The sequence below is a fragment of the Eptatretus burgeri genome, chromosome 8 (assembly GCF_056783735.1).
Source record: "Eptatretus burgeri isolate ZD-2024b chromosome 8, Ebu_testis_v1, whole genome shotgun sequence".
In the NCBI taxonomy this organism is placed as follows: domain Eukaryota; kingdom Metazoa; phylum Chordata; class Myxini; order Myxiniformes; family Myxinidae; genus Eptatretus; species Eptatretus burgeri.
The window spans coordinates 54568619-54587019 of NC_140968.1; the positions used below are offsets into that span (position 1 = coordinate 54568619).

General features: G+C 45.5%; 1 protein-coding gene across 6 annotated transcripts in view; it reads right to left on the minus strand.

The window, feature by feature from the left end:
- The window catches only part of LOC147021771 (UNC93-like protein MFSD11), a 156289-nt gene that overhangs the window by 100563 nt on the left and 37325 nt on the right, over window positions 1–18401 (minus strand). For 5 of the 6 annotated variants that reach the window (XR_015060920.1, XM_085892125.1, XM_085892124.1 and 2 more), the window contains 5 exons: window positions 13470–13549; window positions 13150–13246; window positions 7392–7450; window positions 6873–7017; window positions 35–66 (listed from right to left, as the gene is read on the minus strand). Coding sequence is in view for 5 of the 6 variants with exons in the window: in XM_085892125.1 (XP_085748251.1) it covers window positions 35–66; window positions 6873–7017; window positions 7392–7450; window positions 13150–13246; window positions 13470–13549 (413 nt within the window). In the remaining variant the exon portion in view is untranslated. The remainder of the gene's footprint in view (window positions 1–34; window positions 67–6872; window positions 7018–7391; window positions 7451–13149; window positions 13247–13469; window positions 13550–18401) is intronic. The other variant, XM_085892126.1, reaches the window with a different exon arrangement.

An 18401-nucleotide genomic window follows, 5' to 3' on the forward strand; every position in this document is an offset into this window, starting at 1 on the left:
AGATTATTATCAAAGATAGGGAAATACAACTTACGTAAAGCCTGCTTTGCTTCAGCAAATCCACCCCTGCATGGTAGAATAGAAAGTACATGTAATATATGGATATGCAAACTTTCCCCATTTTACCCTGACAACGTGACCGCTGCTTTACTGCAGTTTCCGGGATGTCACCATCTCTGTCTGACGGCACAGTAGAAAAGCTATGTGTGAGTTTTGTGAGCGAATAAACGGATCCTAATCTGTCGAGGTGTCCAGATTCATTACATGGCGATGAGGATAAACGTCTAGATTCTAGACCATGACTTTTTGGCCATATCGATGAATTTGACCCGAATGGGGGAGATTTCGTGACATATTCTGCGTGGTTATCTTTTTACTTTGAGGCAAATGGCATTGAGACAGAAGCCCAGATGAAGGCATTCGTCCTGTCTGTTTGTGGGGAAGGGGTTGGGGTGGGAGGCATTCACACTCATTCAAAACCTAATTAATCATAGGACAATGCAGGATCTCACATATGCAGAGCTCAAGACCGCTTTGAAGGCGCATTGCAATCCGTCTCCTTCAGTCATCCTGTGTCGGTTCAATTTCCACATGTGCACATAGCAGCAAGGTCAGCCGATCATAGACTTCATTGAACACCTTAAAAAACCGTCACACTTGTGCGAGTGTGGGGAAAAGATTAATGACATGCTCCGTGATTTGTTGGCAGTTGGCATGTCCATTGACCGCACTCATTGATGCTTGCTGAGAGAAGACTGATTTTTCCAAAATGCCAGAGACACCGCCATTTCCATAGAAAGTGCTGAATACAATGCTTCAAGCAGTGGTGCTACTTGTGCATCCCATACCAGACATGCTGTCAATGGGTTAGATCATAACCACCCAAAATGTTGGAGCAAATCTCCTTGTCGGAAGCCAGTGCAGTCTCACACCCACAACAAATGTTTCTGGTGCAAAGGAAAGCACCCTCCAGAGACATGTCGGTTTAAAGATGCAGCCTGCCGGTTTTTGTTCGAAGACTGGCCATATTGCTCCAGCTTGCATCACTCGCAAGTTGGGAAAAGAGAAAGCTGCTGACAAGAAGATCAGTTTATCGGTCTGAGGAACCCGAGTATGGCCAGTGAGCTCTGTTTCCAATAACTCAGTCATATGACCTATTTCATACAAATTATTGTGAAAAGTGGGACACTTTTCTCACCACTGTTGTCAATAATCAAACATTGCAAATGGAGTTCAACACTGGTGCAGCTGTCTCACTCACCAACCTGTGGTCTGAAGGTGACTGACCTCACCTGAAACTTACATGTTATGAACTCTTTACCTTTGCAGGTCAGAAGGTTGTTCTCTGCGATGTCAAGATGGGCTGTGATAATAGTGAATTTCACCTCCCCTGATCGTCATTCCTGGGAATGGGCCTTCCTTATTCAGGTCAGGTATGGGAGCATGTGCCAGAATAGCGCGTCGCTGCGTCCACTTTCCACCGGTACTCCAGGGGCCTCCATCTGGCCATCCCCCAGGCAGATGCCAGGCCCATCCCCATCTCCTTGAGATGTTGGTCAACCTTGCTGCAACCACGAGGCACGTGGTCGGCCCATTGGCCTCCTCCACTCACGAGACTCACTCGTTGAGAGAATTTGGTGAGCAGGATCAGCGTCACGAAAATGAGCCACATGTCCATACAGCCGCAACTGATGCTCAAGGACTATGCAGGTAACAAATCTCATCTGAGTCTCTCACAGCAACCGCTCGTTGGACACAAAATCCGACCAGCGATAGCCAAGGATTCTCTGAAGAGACCTGGTACCAAAGGAATTAAGTCTCCATCTCAGATCCTTGGTCAGAGTCCAAGTCTCGCATCCATAGAGCAAGACTGGAAGCACCAAGGACCTGAAGACTCGGACTTTCGTCCTCCCGCACAGGTACCGGCAGTGCCACACCCCATGATCCAGTGAATCCATGACTCCCCAGGCCCGACCCAGACTTCTATTGACCTCTGACTCACAGCCAGCAGAGACATGAATATCACCGCCAAGGTAAGTAAATCTCTCCACGACCTCAACATCCTCACCACAAACAGACACAGACAGGACAGCAGCATCCAAGATGTCATTGAAAGCCTGGATCTTAGTTTTGACCCAAGAAACCCGTAATCGCAGCGGCTCCAACTCCTCATTCAACACCCTGAGGGCCCCCAAAAGGATGTCTAAAGTCTCCGCAAAGATGACTGCATCGTCTGCGAAATCAAGGTCCGGGATCTTGACATTCCCAAACGATGCACCACAGCTTGATCTCTCCGACATCCTCCCGAGAAACCAGTCCATACAAGTGCTGAAAAGTGTGGGGGCAAGTACACATCCTGACGAACTCCAGTAACAACTGGAAATAAGTCAGAGATGGTACCACCACACTTCACAGTACTCTCAGTACCAGAGTAGAGTTCAGACATCAGATCGATCAGTTTTGGTGGCACCCCACGAAGACCAAGAATCCTCCAGAGGGCATCCCAATTCACTGAATCAAACGCTTTACAGAGATCAACATAAGCTGCAAGCAGCCCCTGCCGAAACTCTCGTCTGCGTTCGGTGAGGACCCGAAGAGCAAGGATACGGTCAATCGTTGACCTCTTTGGTGTAAAGCCTGACCAGCGATAGCCAAGGATTCTCCGAAGAGACCTGGTACCAAAGGAATTAAGTCTCCATCTTCCTTATTAGGGAGGAACTAGTTGGGAATAATTAATTCAGCTGAAGTGGAAGAGCATCCATCAACTCCGGCCAGCTGAAAACACCCTAAAAAAATGTGCCAAGTACTTTTCCAGATGTCTTCCTGGATGAGTTTTGAACTTTAAAAGGACATACGGCTAAACTCAGTGTTGACCGGGATGCGAATCCTATATTTTGCAGAGCCCACCCAGTCCCTTTCTCCCTGCAGGAGCAAAATGACAACATCATCTTGCAAGTCTGAGGATAATTGAGCCAGTTCAGTATGCTGAGTGGGCAGCACCCATAGTTCCGGTCATAAGATCCCATCTGCATATGTGGAGATTATAAAATGCCCGTGAACAAATGTTCTTCGTGAGATAAATATCCAATCCCGAGGATTGAAGACCAATATGCTCGTCTCACTGGAGGCAAGACTTATCCTGAGCTCAATCTCAAATCTGCCTATCTAAATATGTGCTTGTATCTGTCCATCAAAATGTCAATCATCAAAATCTTGTTTATCTAAGTATCTGTCCAGCAAAATGCGTCATGGGTTATACAGGTACCATCGACTCAGTTTTTGAGTGAAATCTGCACCTGGCATTTATCAACGTGTCATGGACAGTTTGTTCACTGCCAAATGCAATATCATTTGTTACCAGGATGATATTCTGGTTATTCTGGTCGTACGGATGCTGAACATCTACAAAACCTGGATCGAGTATGGAAGAATATTTTGGACTCCAGCCTATGCCTGCGTCAAGATGAGTGCAATTTCATGGCGCCATCCGTCACTTTCCTGGATCATACAATTGATGTGGAAGAGGAGAAAGTCCGAACTATCAAGGATGCTCCTGCTCCACAAGACATGACCAAATTGAAGTCATACCTTGGCTTGGTTCAGTTCGATGGTCATTTCATCTCAAAGGTGACCAATGTTTTGGGTCCTCTTTATCATCTTTTGAAAAAAGTAGTTTCATGGAGCTGGGAGTCTGCTGAACAATCAGCATTCCAGAACTCAAAGGATCTGCTCAAATCGTCCAAGGCTCTCATTAATTTAGATCCAGAGAAAGATCTCATGCTGACATGTAATGTCTCTCAGTATGGAGTGGGTAGTGTGTCACATGATGGGCGACAGTACCAAAAGGCCTGTTGCATTTGCTTCCATAATATTGTCCACGGCAGAAAATCTGTATTCCCAACTTGACAAGGAAGGATTGGGAATAGTTTTTGGCATCAGCAAATTTCGTCAGTACCTTTCACGATTCGACAAAACGATACCCTTTGTTTTATATGTTACAGAAACTCATAAGGTCTTTAAAAATTATTATCAGGTCTGGTGGTTTAATGTAAAATAAAATGGTAACTCCACAGGAGAAAGCTCAGTGCATCGAATGGTTCATCGAGACGAGATCCGACACGCAAGTTCAGTGTAATTTCCGTACAAGGTATAGAAGGAATCCACCATTGCAGACTCGTATCAGAGAGTTGTACAATAGGCTTAGGAGACTGGAAGTTGTCAGAAACAGAAAAGTACTGGTCGACCAAGCACAAGTGCAACAAACGTTGAAGGAGTGTTTGAACCATTTCAACAAAGTCCCAGAAAATCAATTTGACACGCTTCCAGAGAACTGGGACTACCAATCAGCACTCTCCACAGGATTTGACTAAAACACTGAAACTTTATGTCTATTAGGTGAAGATTCTGGAGGAACTCAAACCAAATGACAGACCCAAACACAAGGTGTTTGCCTTGGAAATGCTCAATTGCAAAGAGGATGATGAAGATTACCTGAAAAAGGTCATGTTTTTTTTGTTTTTTTTTTTGTATACCTTGGTCGAGGCTCGTATGAGAGCTAACACACAACTCACAGCAAGGAGGCATGAGACAAGAGGGGCGGGAGTGGAAGGGACAAAACAGTGGGGAACAGACACATTAGGTGAACTGTGGAAGGGAGAGGGATGGGGATGGGACGGGGAACATGGCGAAGAGAAGATGGACATTTCAGGGACTTTCAGGAAGGAAAGCAGGAGAAATGAAGGAAGTGGGCTTGGGTGGATTATCGGGGGTAGAAAAGATCGAGGATTTGGATGGGGGAAGATAAGAGGTGGTGGTGAACAGCTGTTTTGAAAGCCTGGAGGGAAGAATGGGAAAGAATAGAGTGAGGAAGTTTATTCCAAAGGCGGGAAAAAGAGGAATGAAAGAGTGAAGATGAGCAGTGATTCGTGATTTTGGTAGTTTTACCAGAAGGGGGTTGTTGGCGGACCTTGAGCGCCCTGTGGAAATGTGGTGTGGACAAATCGCAGAGAGAGAGCAGGGGGGGCAAGGCTGGAGAGGAGTCGGTAGAAGACAGAAAGACCACCGACCAACCTGCGGTGATTGAGTGAGAGGCCCAAAGACTCAGCTTCATTGCGGGAGATGCCGATGATCTTAAATGCCCTGGTTTCGACAGCGTGAAGCCGAGAAAGGTGGGAGGCAGGAGCACCAGCCCAGAGGGGAGAGCAGTACTCCATCAGGCTACGGACAAAAGCTTTGTAAGTGGTCAGGAGCTCAAGAGGGCCGAGGAAGGACTTAGCACGACGGAGGATTCCCAGTCGGCGACTGGCTTTTGAGGCGAGGTTGGAAACGTGACTTTCCCAGGAAAGGTCATGGCAGATAGTGAGACCTAGAAGCTTGAAAGAAAAGACTTCTTCCAGAGGATTGTTGAGAAAGTGGATGGGGGGGTTTTGTAAACGGTCCTTTCGAAGAGACATAGTGAGAGTGTGAGATTTGTCTGGATTGAAAGACATGTTCCACGTGTTGGACCAGTTTGTGATTTTATCCAGATTTGCAGTGAGCGAAGAAGCTGCTGCTTGCTGGTCTGAGGGATGACAGATGGTGCGGCAGAGGGTGGAGTCGTCGGCAAAGAGAAATAGAGGATTTTTCACAGACAAAGCATACTTTCATGTATCGGGGATGATTAACCGGCACAATGTGAGGATCTGTGACTCTGAAAACCCCCACGTGGTCATTGATCACATACGCGACAGCCCAAAGGTGAATGTGTGGTGTGGCCTTCTCCATTCCCGCTTGGTCGGTCTGTTTTTCTTTGCGGAGGATACAGTGACCTCAACAATTTACATGAACATGTTGGAAGGATTCTCCTTCAACAGATTGAAGACCTGCAACCTGACATCATTGTTCAACAGAACTGCACTCCCCCTCAATAGGCCTTAGTCGTTCGAGCCGTCCTGAATGAAAAAATTCCAGGTCGCTCGATGGGCCAAGATGAACCAACCACCTGGTCCCCACAATCACCAGACAAAGCCCCCCCTGATTTTTTGCTGTGGGGGTTTGTCACATGTTGTCTACAACACCAAGGTGGCAAACTTGCAGGATCTTCGTACTCGGATCACAGATGCATGCGCACTGGTGGACACAAACATGCTGAGCCAAACATGGCAATAACTCGTGTGCCACCTTGACTTCCTACGCATAACAAACGGAGCTCACATTGAAGTGTATTGATGGTGTGCACAAAACTTTATGAGTTTCTGTATCATATAAACCAAAGCGTATTGTTGTATCATTTGTGGTTCTAAATATATGAACAACTAAATTTGTCCGGGTCTTTTTGGAACACACTGTATATCACTGTAGTCTTGTCACTCAATGGTGAAGAATCTCATGAAAAATTCACGGATCTTCACCAAAATCTAATAATTTTGTCTTTGTCTCATACCCAACCTCCCCACCAAATTTCTTCTGAATCCATCCACAACTTTTTGATATATGCTGTTCACAAACAAACAAACAAACAGACGAGGGTGAAAACATAACCTCCACCCCACTTTGATGGAGCTAATAAACCACAAATCTCCCACCTTCCCTTCCTTTTTTTCATTTTCTTACCAGAAGTTAGCCAACCCCCTCCTCCCACTACCCACAACTCCATGCATTTACATCATAAACACATGACTCCACACCTCCTGTAATTGTCAATAAACATCATTTGATTGGGCGCCGGGGTGGAGAAAACATTAACAGGTTTTTATTTGTTGAATTTACCTCTTTTACAATTGGATTTAAAAGTTGCCAGCCTCAGTATTTTTATGGTGATGAGGTATAAAATGAAACTATTACTTTGCAAACAAAGTTATCTTACGTGTGTGTAGCCAAACGGAAATAATCACCATGTGCGTTTATCTGCCAGGCTGGATCCCTCCTCAATGGAGGGCTCACCAGTTTTCCTGGGAACACGGCGTATGATCAGCAACAGCAGAGCACCTGATGCACAGATGATCGTCAGTAATATGAAGAGCAATCTCCGGTCAGAATCTGCGGTTGTGCCACAAGAAACCACACAAGCAAGCACGTGGTGAAACAAGGTCCAAGGTTCCTGCAGGCGATGGAGTAAAAATATTCTCTAACTCTTCTCTGCACATGTGTGGCCTGTACGAATTCAGAGCCAACTTGCTGTAAAACAACAAACCTGTCTTCCTATTCATGTTCAAAATACAACATTCGATTTCAATAAGTTGTTCCTCCATCAAAAACTGACAAGACGGATGGACAGACGGATATGAACCAATCGCTTAACCCCGCTTTTCGCTTTGCGTTTGCGGGGTGAATAACTAGGATAATTTTCCAGGGGGAAAGGATGGTGAATTTGGCAAACAACAATGTATTTAAAAATTAAAGGTAAGACTGACCATGGATGTGAGTCTTGCCCTGCCAGCTGATGTACACGTACAAGTTGCCAAAGAGGAAGCTGCAAAAAGTATGCCAACAACTCAATAAGTCTCAACAATTCAGCAAATTTTATTGTTGAGAAAATATATCTGTCGACTTCTGCTGTGTTGAGGATCAGATCTGGCGAAAACTGGAACAAACACTAGGAAATCCAGGATTCGAATCAATTTCTTATTCAAACAAAGTTTGCAATTCAGACTCCAAAAGAAGGTGACGCAAAGGTACACAAGCAATATGAATGTGGGAGGAGGCCATTTGGCCCATCAAGCCTGCACTACAACCACACCGCATTCATTCAATCCAACGGTTTATAAACTTAAATTTAATGGTGGAAGGTGTGGGGTTGGAGGAGTGGGGACCAGAGCAGCAGGGCAAGCTCAGACATCACTGGAGTCTTGTAAACACACATATTGACAAAAATAGATTATTATTGAAAAATTATTCTAAAAATTTGTATTTATTTTATTTGGGGAGGGGGTGGCTGGAGGAGGGAGGGGGAGTGAACACGGTTGTGGGGTGAGGAATAGACAAACAGATAGCACACTCACCTTTTGATGAGACCCTCTCACAGAAATTGGACTGATGACATTTACACAATCATCAGTCCGTACTTCACCCAACTACCACTCATGCCAATATATTTGTTCCTCTCCATCCCCAATGCTTCCAATTACTGATCTAACTCAAATTTAAACCTATCTACTGTTTCTGCAGCCACTACCTTTCCAGAGAGACTATTCCATACATTAACCACTCCATGTGTGAAAGACTCCTGCCTTACTACAGTTCTAACTTTACTCTTCCTTACTCACAGCCTGTGGTCCCTGGTCCTGTCACTGTCAATTCTGCTGAAAAACTCTTCTGCATTTATTTTGTCCATACCCTTCATTATCATCATCTTGTCTACAGAAGTGAAAGTAGTCCTGTAGATCTTCTGGTCTGCAAATATTTTGCAAAAATACATGGTCTGAAATACCTCTCTCAGATTGTCTTGTAAGCACCTCCTTTCTAATGTATAAGGTCCTGTCTCCTTCAGCTGATCCTATAGCTTAATTTAGCTTGACCCATATAATCAATCTAGTCACTCGACGCTGAACCTTCTCTTTGGCAGCTCTTTGAGAGAAACCCCTCTTTCAATTGATCCCTGACCATGTGAAAGGCAAAGGAGCAGTTTGACAACTTACCGCAAATGCTGGGACTCAAACTTTACTGCCAAGATGAAGAAGAAACTCTGAAGACGATTCTTCTCTCTGTCAAAAGTGGCAAGCCCATTGGTTCCAGCTCCTGTAACAGCACTGTCAATATGCTGCTGGAAGTGTCCAAGTATGATGTCACATTTATGGTCATTTGTCTGGCCAGATTTGACAAGGATCTTCAAAGATGTTGAGACAATGCACTTACACTTGATTGGCCATGAGATGATCTTGCTTCAAATGAGCCAAGACATGTTTCATACCAGAGCATAGTTGATGGGGATTTATCCAACCATTTTGTCCGCAATTCCACTGTTTGAGAACATTGATGAGTATAGTTCAGAAATGTGATTGCACAAGTTATAAGAAAGATGTGAGTTAAACACTTTCAATGTCAACAGAACTTCCCTCGTGTCCTAAAAACCTGCTCTGCTACTCTTGCCCACCCTCTCTCTGTTCTATTCACCCTCTCATTTGCTCAAGGTCATCCACCATCTGCTTGGAAATCAGCAAACATTACTGCCCTGCATAAAAATGGTGCAAAAACAGATCCCTGCAACTACAGACCAATCAGCCTTCTACCAATCATCAGCAAGGTTCTGGAATCCATCATCGCTTCAGACATTAAATCCTTCCTCTTCCCCAATGGCTTGATTTCTGATCATCAATTTGGTTTCAGACCAGGTCACTCTACCCTGGATATGCTGCTTCTTCTCTCCCAACAATGGATGGAGGTCCTCATTGCCAGACAGGAAATCAGAGCCATATCCTTAGACATTTCATGAGCTTTCAATGCGGTCTGGCACCCTGCCCTGCTCACCAAACTCTCTTCTTATGGTATTCAAGGCCATCTCCACTCATGGCTCGCAGACTTCCTCTTCTGTCATAGTCAATGTGTGGCCCTCAATGGAGTCCTCTCATCCCCTCTTCCTGTCCAGGCTGGAGTTCCTCAAGGCAGCGTTCTGGGCCCTGTTCTTTTTCTGGTTTTCATCAATGATCTCTCCGACTCTCTGGAAAATCCTCTTTATCTCTTTGCTGATGACTCCACCCTCTGCCGTGCCATTTCCCATCCCTCTGATCGGCAAGCAGCAGACTCTTCGCTCTCTGTAGATCTGGATAAAATCATAAGTTGGTCCAACACGTGGAACATGTCTTTCAATCCTGATAAATCTCACACTCTCATGATGTCTCTCCAAAAGTACCATCTGGAAATCCCCAACTCCCCCCCCCCTCCCAAATCTACTTTCTCAACATTCCTCTTGAAGAAGTGAAGTCCTTTCATTCAGGCTTCTGGGTCTCACTATCTGCCATGATTTTTGCTGAGGAAAAAGTCACATTTCCAAGCTAGCCTCCAAAGCCAGTCGCCGATTACGCATCCTTCATCATGCAAAGTCCTTCCTTGGCACACCTGAGCTCCTGACCACATACCAAGCTTTCATCCACAACCTGATGGAGCACTACTCTCCCCTCTGGGCTGGTGCTCCTGCCTCCCACCTTTCTTGGCTTCATGCTGTGGAAGCCAAGACATTTAGGATCATTGTTATCTCCTGTGATGAGGCTGAGTCTTTGGGTCTCTCACTCTCTCACCACAGGCAGGTCGGTGGTCTTTCTGTCTCCTACCGTCTCCTCTCTGGCCTCGCCATCCCCTGCTTTGTCTGTGCTCTGTGCCCCCACCCCTCCCCCCATATTTCTGCAGGGCGCTCAAGGTCTGCCAGCAACCCCCTTCTGATGAAAATACCAAAAATCAAGAATCATTGCTCACCTTCACTCTTTCATTTCTGTTTTTTCTTTGCTCTGGAACAAACTCCCACACTCTTCAGTCCCACTCTTCCCTCCAGGTATTCAAAACAGCTGTCCACCACCATCTCTCATCTTCCCCCATCCAAAACCACGATCTTTTCTACCCCCGTTAATCCACTCCAAACCCACCTTCAAATTCCCTGCTTTCCTTCCTGAAAGTCCCTGTAATGTCAATCTTGTATACCCCGTGTTCCCCGCCCCCATCCCTCTCCCTTTCACAAACATCCTAATATCTCTGTTCCCCACTGTTTTGTGCTTCCCTCTCCTTCCCCACATGTCTCCTGCTCCCTTTGTTATACATTCTGTGTGTTAGCTCTTATACGAGCCTTGATATTGTCTAGACTGCAGAAAATAAAAAAAAATTAAAAGCTAAGCTGATGATGTCACACGAAATGCCGTGGAGTTTGAATGTACAGTCAATATGGCAGTTGGGCCTGTGCTCATCAGTCTTTCAAAGAAAGTTGACATATTGCTGAATTAGGCAACACCTTTAACTACAGAGTGGCTTTGCTTGTGTTTTTATTTTATTTCCAGGCACACAACTCTTCAATGCTACTTATCCCATACTACCAATGTGGAAGAACACCAACAGCATTTGGCCTCCTGGGGATTTGGGACGCACCAGCTAATGTGCCAAATATGCACCGGCTAACATGTCGAGCCAATCGGTGGGGTATAACTTCCCGGCGAACACTACGTGCGGATGATGCCAGACCAATGGAGGAAAGGGCGCTACGAACTGGATACATTCACAATGCAAGCAATTTATTACAGCAAGAGCGAGGAAAGGTATGTGGACGATCAAGCAAAGGTTTTATAACAGAAAATACATACAGCAGTGGAAAGCAAGGATTGGTGTGGTGCAGCAAAATGAATACAATTATTTACAAATGTAAGAGACACAGTGCAGAGTTATCCCAATCCTAAAACTTCTCCAATCTTAATTCATAAACAGGCACCACCAGAATCATTCCCCGAGAAAGTTATAAAGTCAAGAAAGAGAGAGAGAAAGTTTGAGGCATTTGGCAACCTCATTTTACCAGGTGCGGTCGACGGACCAACGCAAACCCAGTCGCTGAGGAGGGGGAAGGGGGGAGGAAAATTGAGGGTGTCTATGGTGTGTGGTCGGAGGGAGGTGCGGTGATATGCCGGTGAAGTGTGAAGAGGAAGGTGGAAAGACATGGATCAAGGGGGTGGGGCGGAAACAAAGCAAATAGCATGTGAGCAGATAGTCCCAAAGTGAAATGTAAAGAGGACTGTGCATGTAAATGCTAAAGTTTATCTAAACTGCGCCTGGTCTGGCATCTGGCTTTCCCGCTTGTTCCACACTCCATTCCGTGGGCTCCGCTCCGCTCACCCCACCCACTCTGTCAAGCTCTGTTGTTCACCTCACCATGACCTGAAGAAGAATGCGCAGCCAGAGCACCGAGCCCTTCTTTATAATCTCCTGGTTGGGGCAGTGCTTGGGTGTGGATCAGTTGGAGAAATGGGTGTTTTACAACGCCCTCAGTGGTGTTTAGATTATTACCTTGGCACTAGCTCCGCTCATGCAAAGATTCGTCGGCTGAAATGGTCTCAGCCACTCTGCCACATGATCCATTTCTGTGATTAACATGGCGCTGGGGTATTCGGTTGCGCTCTCCGGTCATGAACACGTACTGGACACCCAATGAGGGCCGTAATTGAGTGGAGCACTGAGGCTATCCACACGACGTTGAACGGAATCTCGTGCACTCTTGCGCTCAAAGTTAGGTGCTAGAACGTCCATACCCAAGTATCTACTCTGATGTGTTGTGCTCCCCTCGTTCCCTGGTGATCCCAAAGGGAGTGGTGGCTGTCTGTGGTGATGATGACTGTGGTTGAGGCATTATAGCAGCAGTGTAGTGGTGAGTTATCGCATGGTGGATTGTGGTGGTTGAGGCATCATGGTTGTGGCTGTTAATGGCAAAGGGAAGCGAGCTTGCGTTGTGGTCGGATGGTGTGGTGATTTTTTTATGAAGGCGTTGTCGTGATGTATCAAATGCTGCAACATTAGGGTTCGAGTCTGGTGAAGTCTGAGGTGTTACATCTGTTGGATAATGGCGTGGGATTTGAAGGGTTCTGGTACGTGAATGCAAATGACTTGCCCCTGTTGCTCTGGTCCTTGGTGTGCGTGTATGCATGAAGGATAGGTTTCGCATGTGCAGCAAAGAAAAATAATGTGAAGAATGAAAGATGGGTAAAGAATGGAAAGAAAACCACTACGTAAAGCCCACACAACGCATATTGTCCCATAAACCCACTACAAATAAGGGAAGGGCTATCTAAAACGAATACTAATGAAATAACTATCTCGGGAACTGCTATATGTTTTGTGCCATTGCCTCATGGGAGTGCCGGTTTCACAGAATCACAACAGTATGTACTATACTCTGCAACATGAGGTGCACCAGTTTCTGGGTCGTAAATTACAATGTATTTGTTTAAAATTCACGACGTCGTTATTATTCTGCATATATTATTCTGCGTACGCCCAACAGTTTGTTTTAGAAAACTTTTCTTTCGCACTAAGTGTCATTCAAAAATGTTATCTTAGGGGGCCCAAAGAGCCCTTTTGCCTTGGGTCCAGAAGATCATCGGTCCACCATTGAGATAGACACTTACGGGGAATTTACCCGAGTTGCATTTGCCGCATAGTATTACCGAGAATTTCATATTGATTCAAGGCAAGATGATTGAGACCCACCTGCACTGCAACAGGGCCCAGAAGATGCTGGTGTTACGAGCCATGGTGGTGCTGTCAGAATTCAGGGTAAGGCACGTACCCTGGGCTGTCCAAAGTACTGCACAGTAACAGGAGAACAAGTAAAATTGTCAATATTCTTAATTAATACAAAACTGACCACAGAACTTACCAATCGACTCATCTTGTCAACATCACCCCGAGTACATCTCAAAAAATAATTACTGATTAAATCAATTGTGGAAAGCCAGCATTGACCTCGAGAAGTTCGAAACATGAAAACTCAAAAGCACAAGCATCACAAAGTTCTACACAAAGCTGACCTGCAGCAGCAGCTCCGAGAGCAACTGAAGTGGTGTAGAAAGACCACGTCATGGGTTCGATGAACGTGGCCACGTAGAGACTAACAGAAAGAGAAATGTATTGCAAAGTACCACGGACCATCCATCACCTTTTGCAACTGCACATGACTATTGTGCACCGGTGAAGTACATGCAATGGCCACATGAAATTGCAAAGAAACATCAACACCAGTCTCAGAAAACACTGTCAGTAATACTGCATAGAAAACAGGTAATATGAATAAACATCTCACGTATAAAGCTGAGTTCATGTCTGTGGGTCTGTCCGTCTGTGGGTCATAAGCCCCGCCAATTCTACAGGCCACGCCTTCCAGCCGTCCAGAAATCGCCGCCATCTTTTTCTCTCCACGTAGCTCAGATTGTTTTAAAGGCCCCATGTACATTTGAAGTCTGAACAACGTATCCTTACATGAAGATACCGTTTTGAGGAAAAAGAAAGTAACAATTTGTTAACAACTCAAAGTAAATGCATGTTTTGTCCGCAGCGATCGCGTCAGCTGTTTAATATACCCCGCAAAATGAAGGTACGTTAATTATCATATTATGCAGAGGAAAGAAAATAGTGATATTTCATTTTAGAAAAACAACAAAAACAAACTTTGTGCAACGTCAAACGCACACGTCTAAGATGTCTACGGAACAAATGAACCAGACGTCAACTATGATGACCCAATGATATTCCATCCCTGGCACTGCTCCTTCCAGGCTCAGAACCCCACGACACAGAGACTCACCTTCCTTGCAAAATACACCAAAGATGAAGTGAGACAGCTCGTCAACAGATTTTGACACCACTAAGTTTACAATCCTGAGGTTACCTTCCATGAAGCTTGGAAGGAGCTGGAGCAGAGGTTTGGGAATACTACAAGGAATACCACTCAAGTAATTAAGAAACTCACTCGTTTCGCAAAGTTCAAGGTGGATGAAAACTGCAGGCTTCTGGAACTTGCGGATCTGTGTACAGACACGGTGGTGCAAATGGATGATTTACCTGGCCTCAACGTCCTCAACTACGAGTACATTGTACACTCGATTCTTGAAAAGCTACCTACTCGTATCCAGGATGATTGGAGGAAGCACGCCTCATAATACAAGATGACAAATGGCAGCTACCCACCATTCACCATACTTGCCAAACCCTTGAGAGGAAAGGCCAGACTCCATAATGAGTCATGGCAGAAGGTAGACGTGCAAATGGCCTGATAACACCAGGCAACAAAAAAAATACTTTTCGTCTGCTACTAAGGGAAATGCAGGTGTTCTTGGCTAAATCTGGACGACTGATTTCAAATCTGTAGTCAGAATTTAGCCAGCACATCAGGTTTTCAAATTATGTATATGTATTAACGATAACCAGCATAATATATTAGATACTTTATTGTTACAGATTGCCACATTGTACATCTAATATCAATGGTTAGTAATTACTTTCATCTTTTACTTTCATCTGCAGCAGCTTCTGGTGGAACTGGCACAGGAGAATCCAAGTCATGGGGGACCGGCTTCGTAGCAGACTTACAATCTGGATATACAATTTTTGACTTGTTCTCCGTTGATAAACCAGCAATATTTATCATGTAAAAGTAGAAGTCAGAGTGATGATTCGTTGGCTCACACCATATCATTGGCACAGCAAAAGGCATTCCCTTTCTTTTGCCACTCAACCACTGCGAAAGCCCTGAGTTACACACTGTGCAGCAAACACGAGGTGCCCAGCTCTTGCCTTGGTCTCCAACTTTACATTCAAAATAATACTTGTTAGCAGCTTTCACCCTTTTGGTAAAGTTCTTGCACTGGCTACATAAAGGGTATTTCCCACAGATATAACAAAAGTTATCAGGGTGATTCATACAGCCTCACCTATTCATGATGCCTGGAGTAACATATGCCAAACATGAAAATATATTAGGTTATAACCTGAAAATATATAGATAGTATTAGCATGATATGAATTCCAACCTTGATTCCTTCTTAAAAATATATGTATACATTGCTTTTAAACATTTTAGTATCAAGTTATTACCGCCTCTCAGCACGGAAGCGGCACGCAAAATTACAATGCCGTGTGGAAAATTTTACTTTAAAATTCATAACTTGGTCAGTTTTCATACATTTTTAATAATTTAAAGTGCATTCTAAAGCTCTTTTTATGAGAAATAATGTTCTAAAACAGTTGTATTGCTATAATTTAAACCAAAAATCAAAAAATAATAATAATAATAATAATATATGATCACTCAAAATCACCCACCAGGGCAAGCTACTGTAATAGGACCAAATGTATAACTCAAAATTCTGATGTGCTGAGACAATTCTGACTTCAGACTTCAGATTCAGAATCGGCATACTCTATTTAGTCCAGAACATATTGTTGTGGATTTCCGCCCGCCAGCGTGCGGACGACCATGTTTAGCCAATGGCGGCCGCCTCGCCCACCGAACGGACAATCTAGTCGCAGCCATCCGGATCAAACGCCGGAATCCCGCTACGGATGCGTTTTGAGCACACCACAGCCTAGTTAACACTCCACCCACGCTACAGGGTCAATCGCCGAATTGTCGCTATACCTAATTAATCGCGCAGGCAGACTACCGAGAGACTGTACCTCAACGGGGCCACTTGAAACGAGCCGCTTAAGCAGCTCCCTTCGTTTTGGGATAACCGAGAGGGGTATTATCGCGAGGCCCCGTTGGACCCGATTCTATTATCGGTTATTTAAAAACCGACTATATTCCGAACGCAGAACGGCAGCTCAATTAAGGGAAGAAGGACGCAACGAATGGGTTAACATTTAAACAAGCACATTTATTGAATAAGCGGCACATATGCAGTCATGCAATCAAGCAAGGCAAGACACGCATGCAGTTTGCAATCGACAAAGGCAAAACAAAAGCACGCATGCAATTATGTAATATGTAATGGACAAACCACGAGCTATTACCGTCTATCTATTGCAAAATAGATGCAAAATGAGAATGCAAAAGAGCTATTACCGTCTATCTATTATGTACAAACTCAACAGTTCTACTTAAAGACATGGTGCCACAACGTTCACGCAAAGAAACAAGGAAAAACCCCAGGACAGACGAGGGGGAGACTGGAACTCTTGGGGTCTTTATAAACACGGAGCCGTGTCGACCGCAAAGGCTCTGAGAGATCGGGCTGGCTACCTTGTCCCTCGTGGTGACTCGCGAGGGCGACCCTCGATGTCCCCTCTCCAGCGACCCATGGTTAGGCACGGTCTGGCATGCCGGGCGCCTTGGCTCCACTGTGCTCCTCTCGCTCCAGCTCCTCACCGACTGCAGAGACCCCAGACTCCAGGCTGATTCAGCTCACAGCGCGGCTCCACACAACTGCCCACAACTCCGACACGACACTCTCTCCTCTCCTCCACACACCCCTCTACACTTGCATTGAGCGCGCCCTTTTATCTCCACGGCGCCTCGCCCCTCTAGCACGCGCGGGAAACTTCCAGAAGAAGGGCGTTTTCCTCGCCGAATTGGGGGCCTCTCATTCTTTCCCTTTTTCACAGTTGGTCTCGCTTTCCCAATCCTTTCGCAGGGTGCGTTGTTGGGGGGGGGGTGGGACCGTCGTCCGTTCTCCCCCGATAAAAGCCAGGCTTCTCGCAACCGTGTTCCGAGGTGGAAATGCAGTTGTGGTAGTGGTGAAGGTGGTTACGATGAAGGCGGTTGTGGAGGTGTTGGTGGTGGAGGTGGTTGTTGTGAAGCAGTTGATGAGAGCGACGGTGGCGGTGGAAGTGGTTGTTGTGAAGCGGTTGATGAGAGCGATGTTGGCGGTGAAGGTGGTTGATGAGAGCGATGTTGGAGGTGATTGTTGTGAAGCGGTTGATGAGAGAGATGTTGGCGGTGGAGGTAGTTGTTGTGAAGCGGTTGATGAGAGCAATGCTGTTGGTGGAGGTGGTTGTTGTGAGCAGTTGGTCCAAAATAACGATAGCAAAAGAAAAACGGCTAGCTGAAGATTCACAGCCCGGTTACACGAATAATTCCCTTAGACATCTGTGGGGAAATCTATCTGAACACAGACTTATTGACATAACTGATCTAAGGACCTCTATGGTGCTCTGCGAATTTCCACAGCCATAACAATATGTTTCCACCCCAGTAACAAAATCTTTGTCGTCCAGTGTAATTGAGGTCCATGGTGGGAAAAGGAAATGACTGCCAATGATCACCAAGAATCCTCACATCCCCGGTGATAAGAGTGAGTTCCCATCTCTGGACCTGTGTTTACAGGTTTCCCTGTCTCAGATCATTGGCGGTCAAAGTTCCAGAGCCGAAGGAGGATGCCAACATCATCCTCCTCATCGGGAGAAACTGTCCGGAACCCCTGTAAGTCAGAGAATCTCGAAATGGGCCGAGAGAAACACCATGGGTCCAGTGCACAGACCTTGGCTGGACCATCTCTGAGCAGGTCTGCATGAGTAGGGCAGAAGGTAAAGCTCACACCTTGGTTAACTGCATCATATTTTGATCACACCCTAACACATCCTGGACCGAAATATGTGAAAATCACATCTATGTGAAAGACATTCTCTCTACACCTCGCCAGAACAATGCGACCACAACACCATCTGCAGAGAAACAACACGATAACTTTGAGGCTATGTATGTCGACGACCAACACGTCATCCACCTCATGACACAAGGTGCCCATGCCAACTCAGAAGGGAACCTCGAGTTCCCCTTACCTTCAAGAAAGGGCAGATTAATCTACCGAACAACTACTCTCAGGTCCAAGGTAGACTCAACAGCCTTCTAAAAACCCTGCGGCAAAAAACAAAAAGGATGTCAGACTACATCGCATCCTTGGAGAAAATATTTGCGAGAGGCCCTGCTAGCCTGGTACCAGAAGACCAGTTGGTCATCCTGTGGG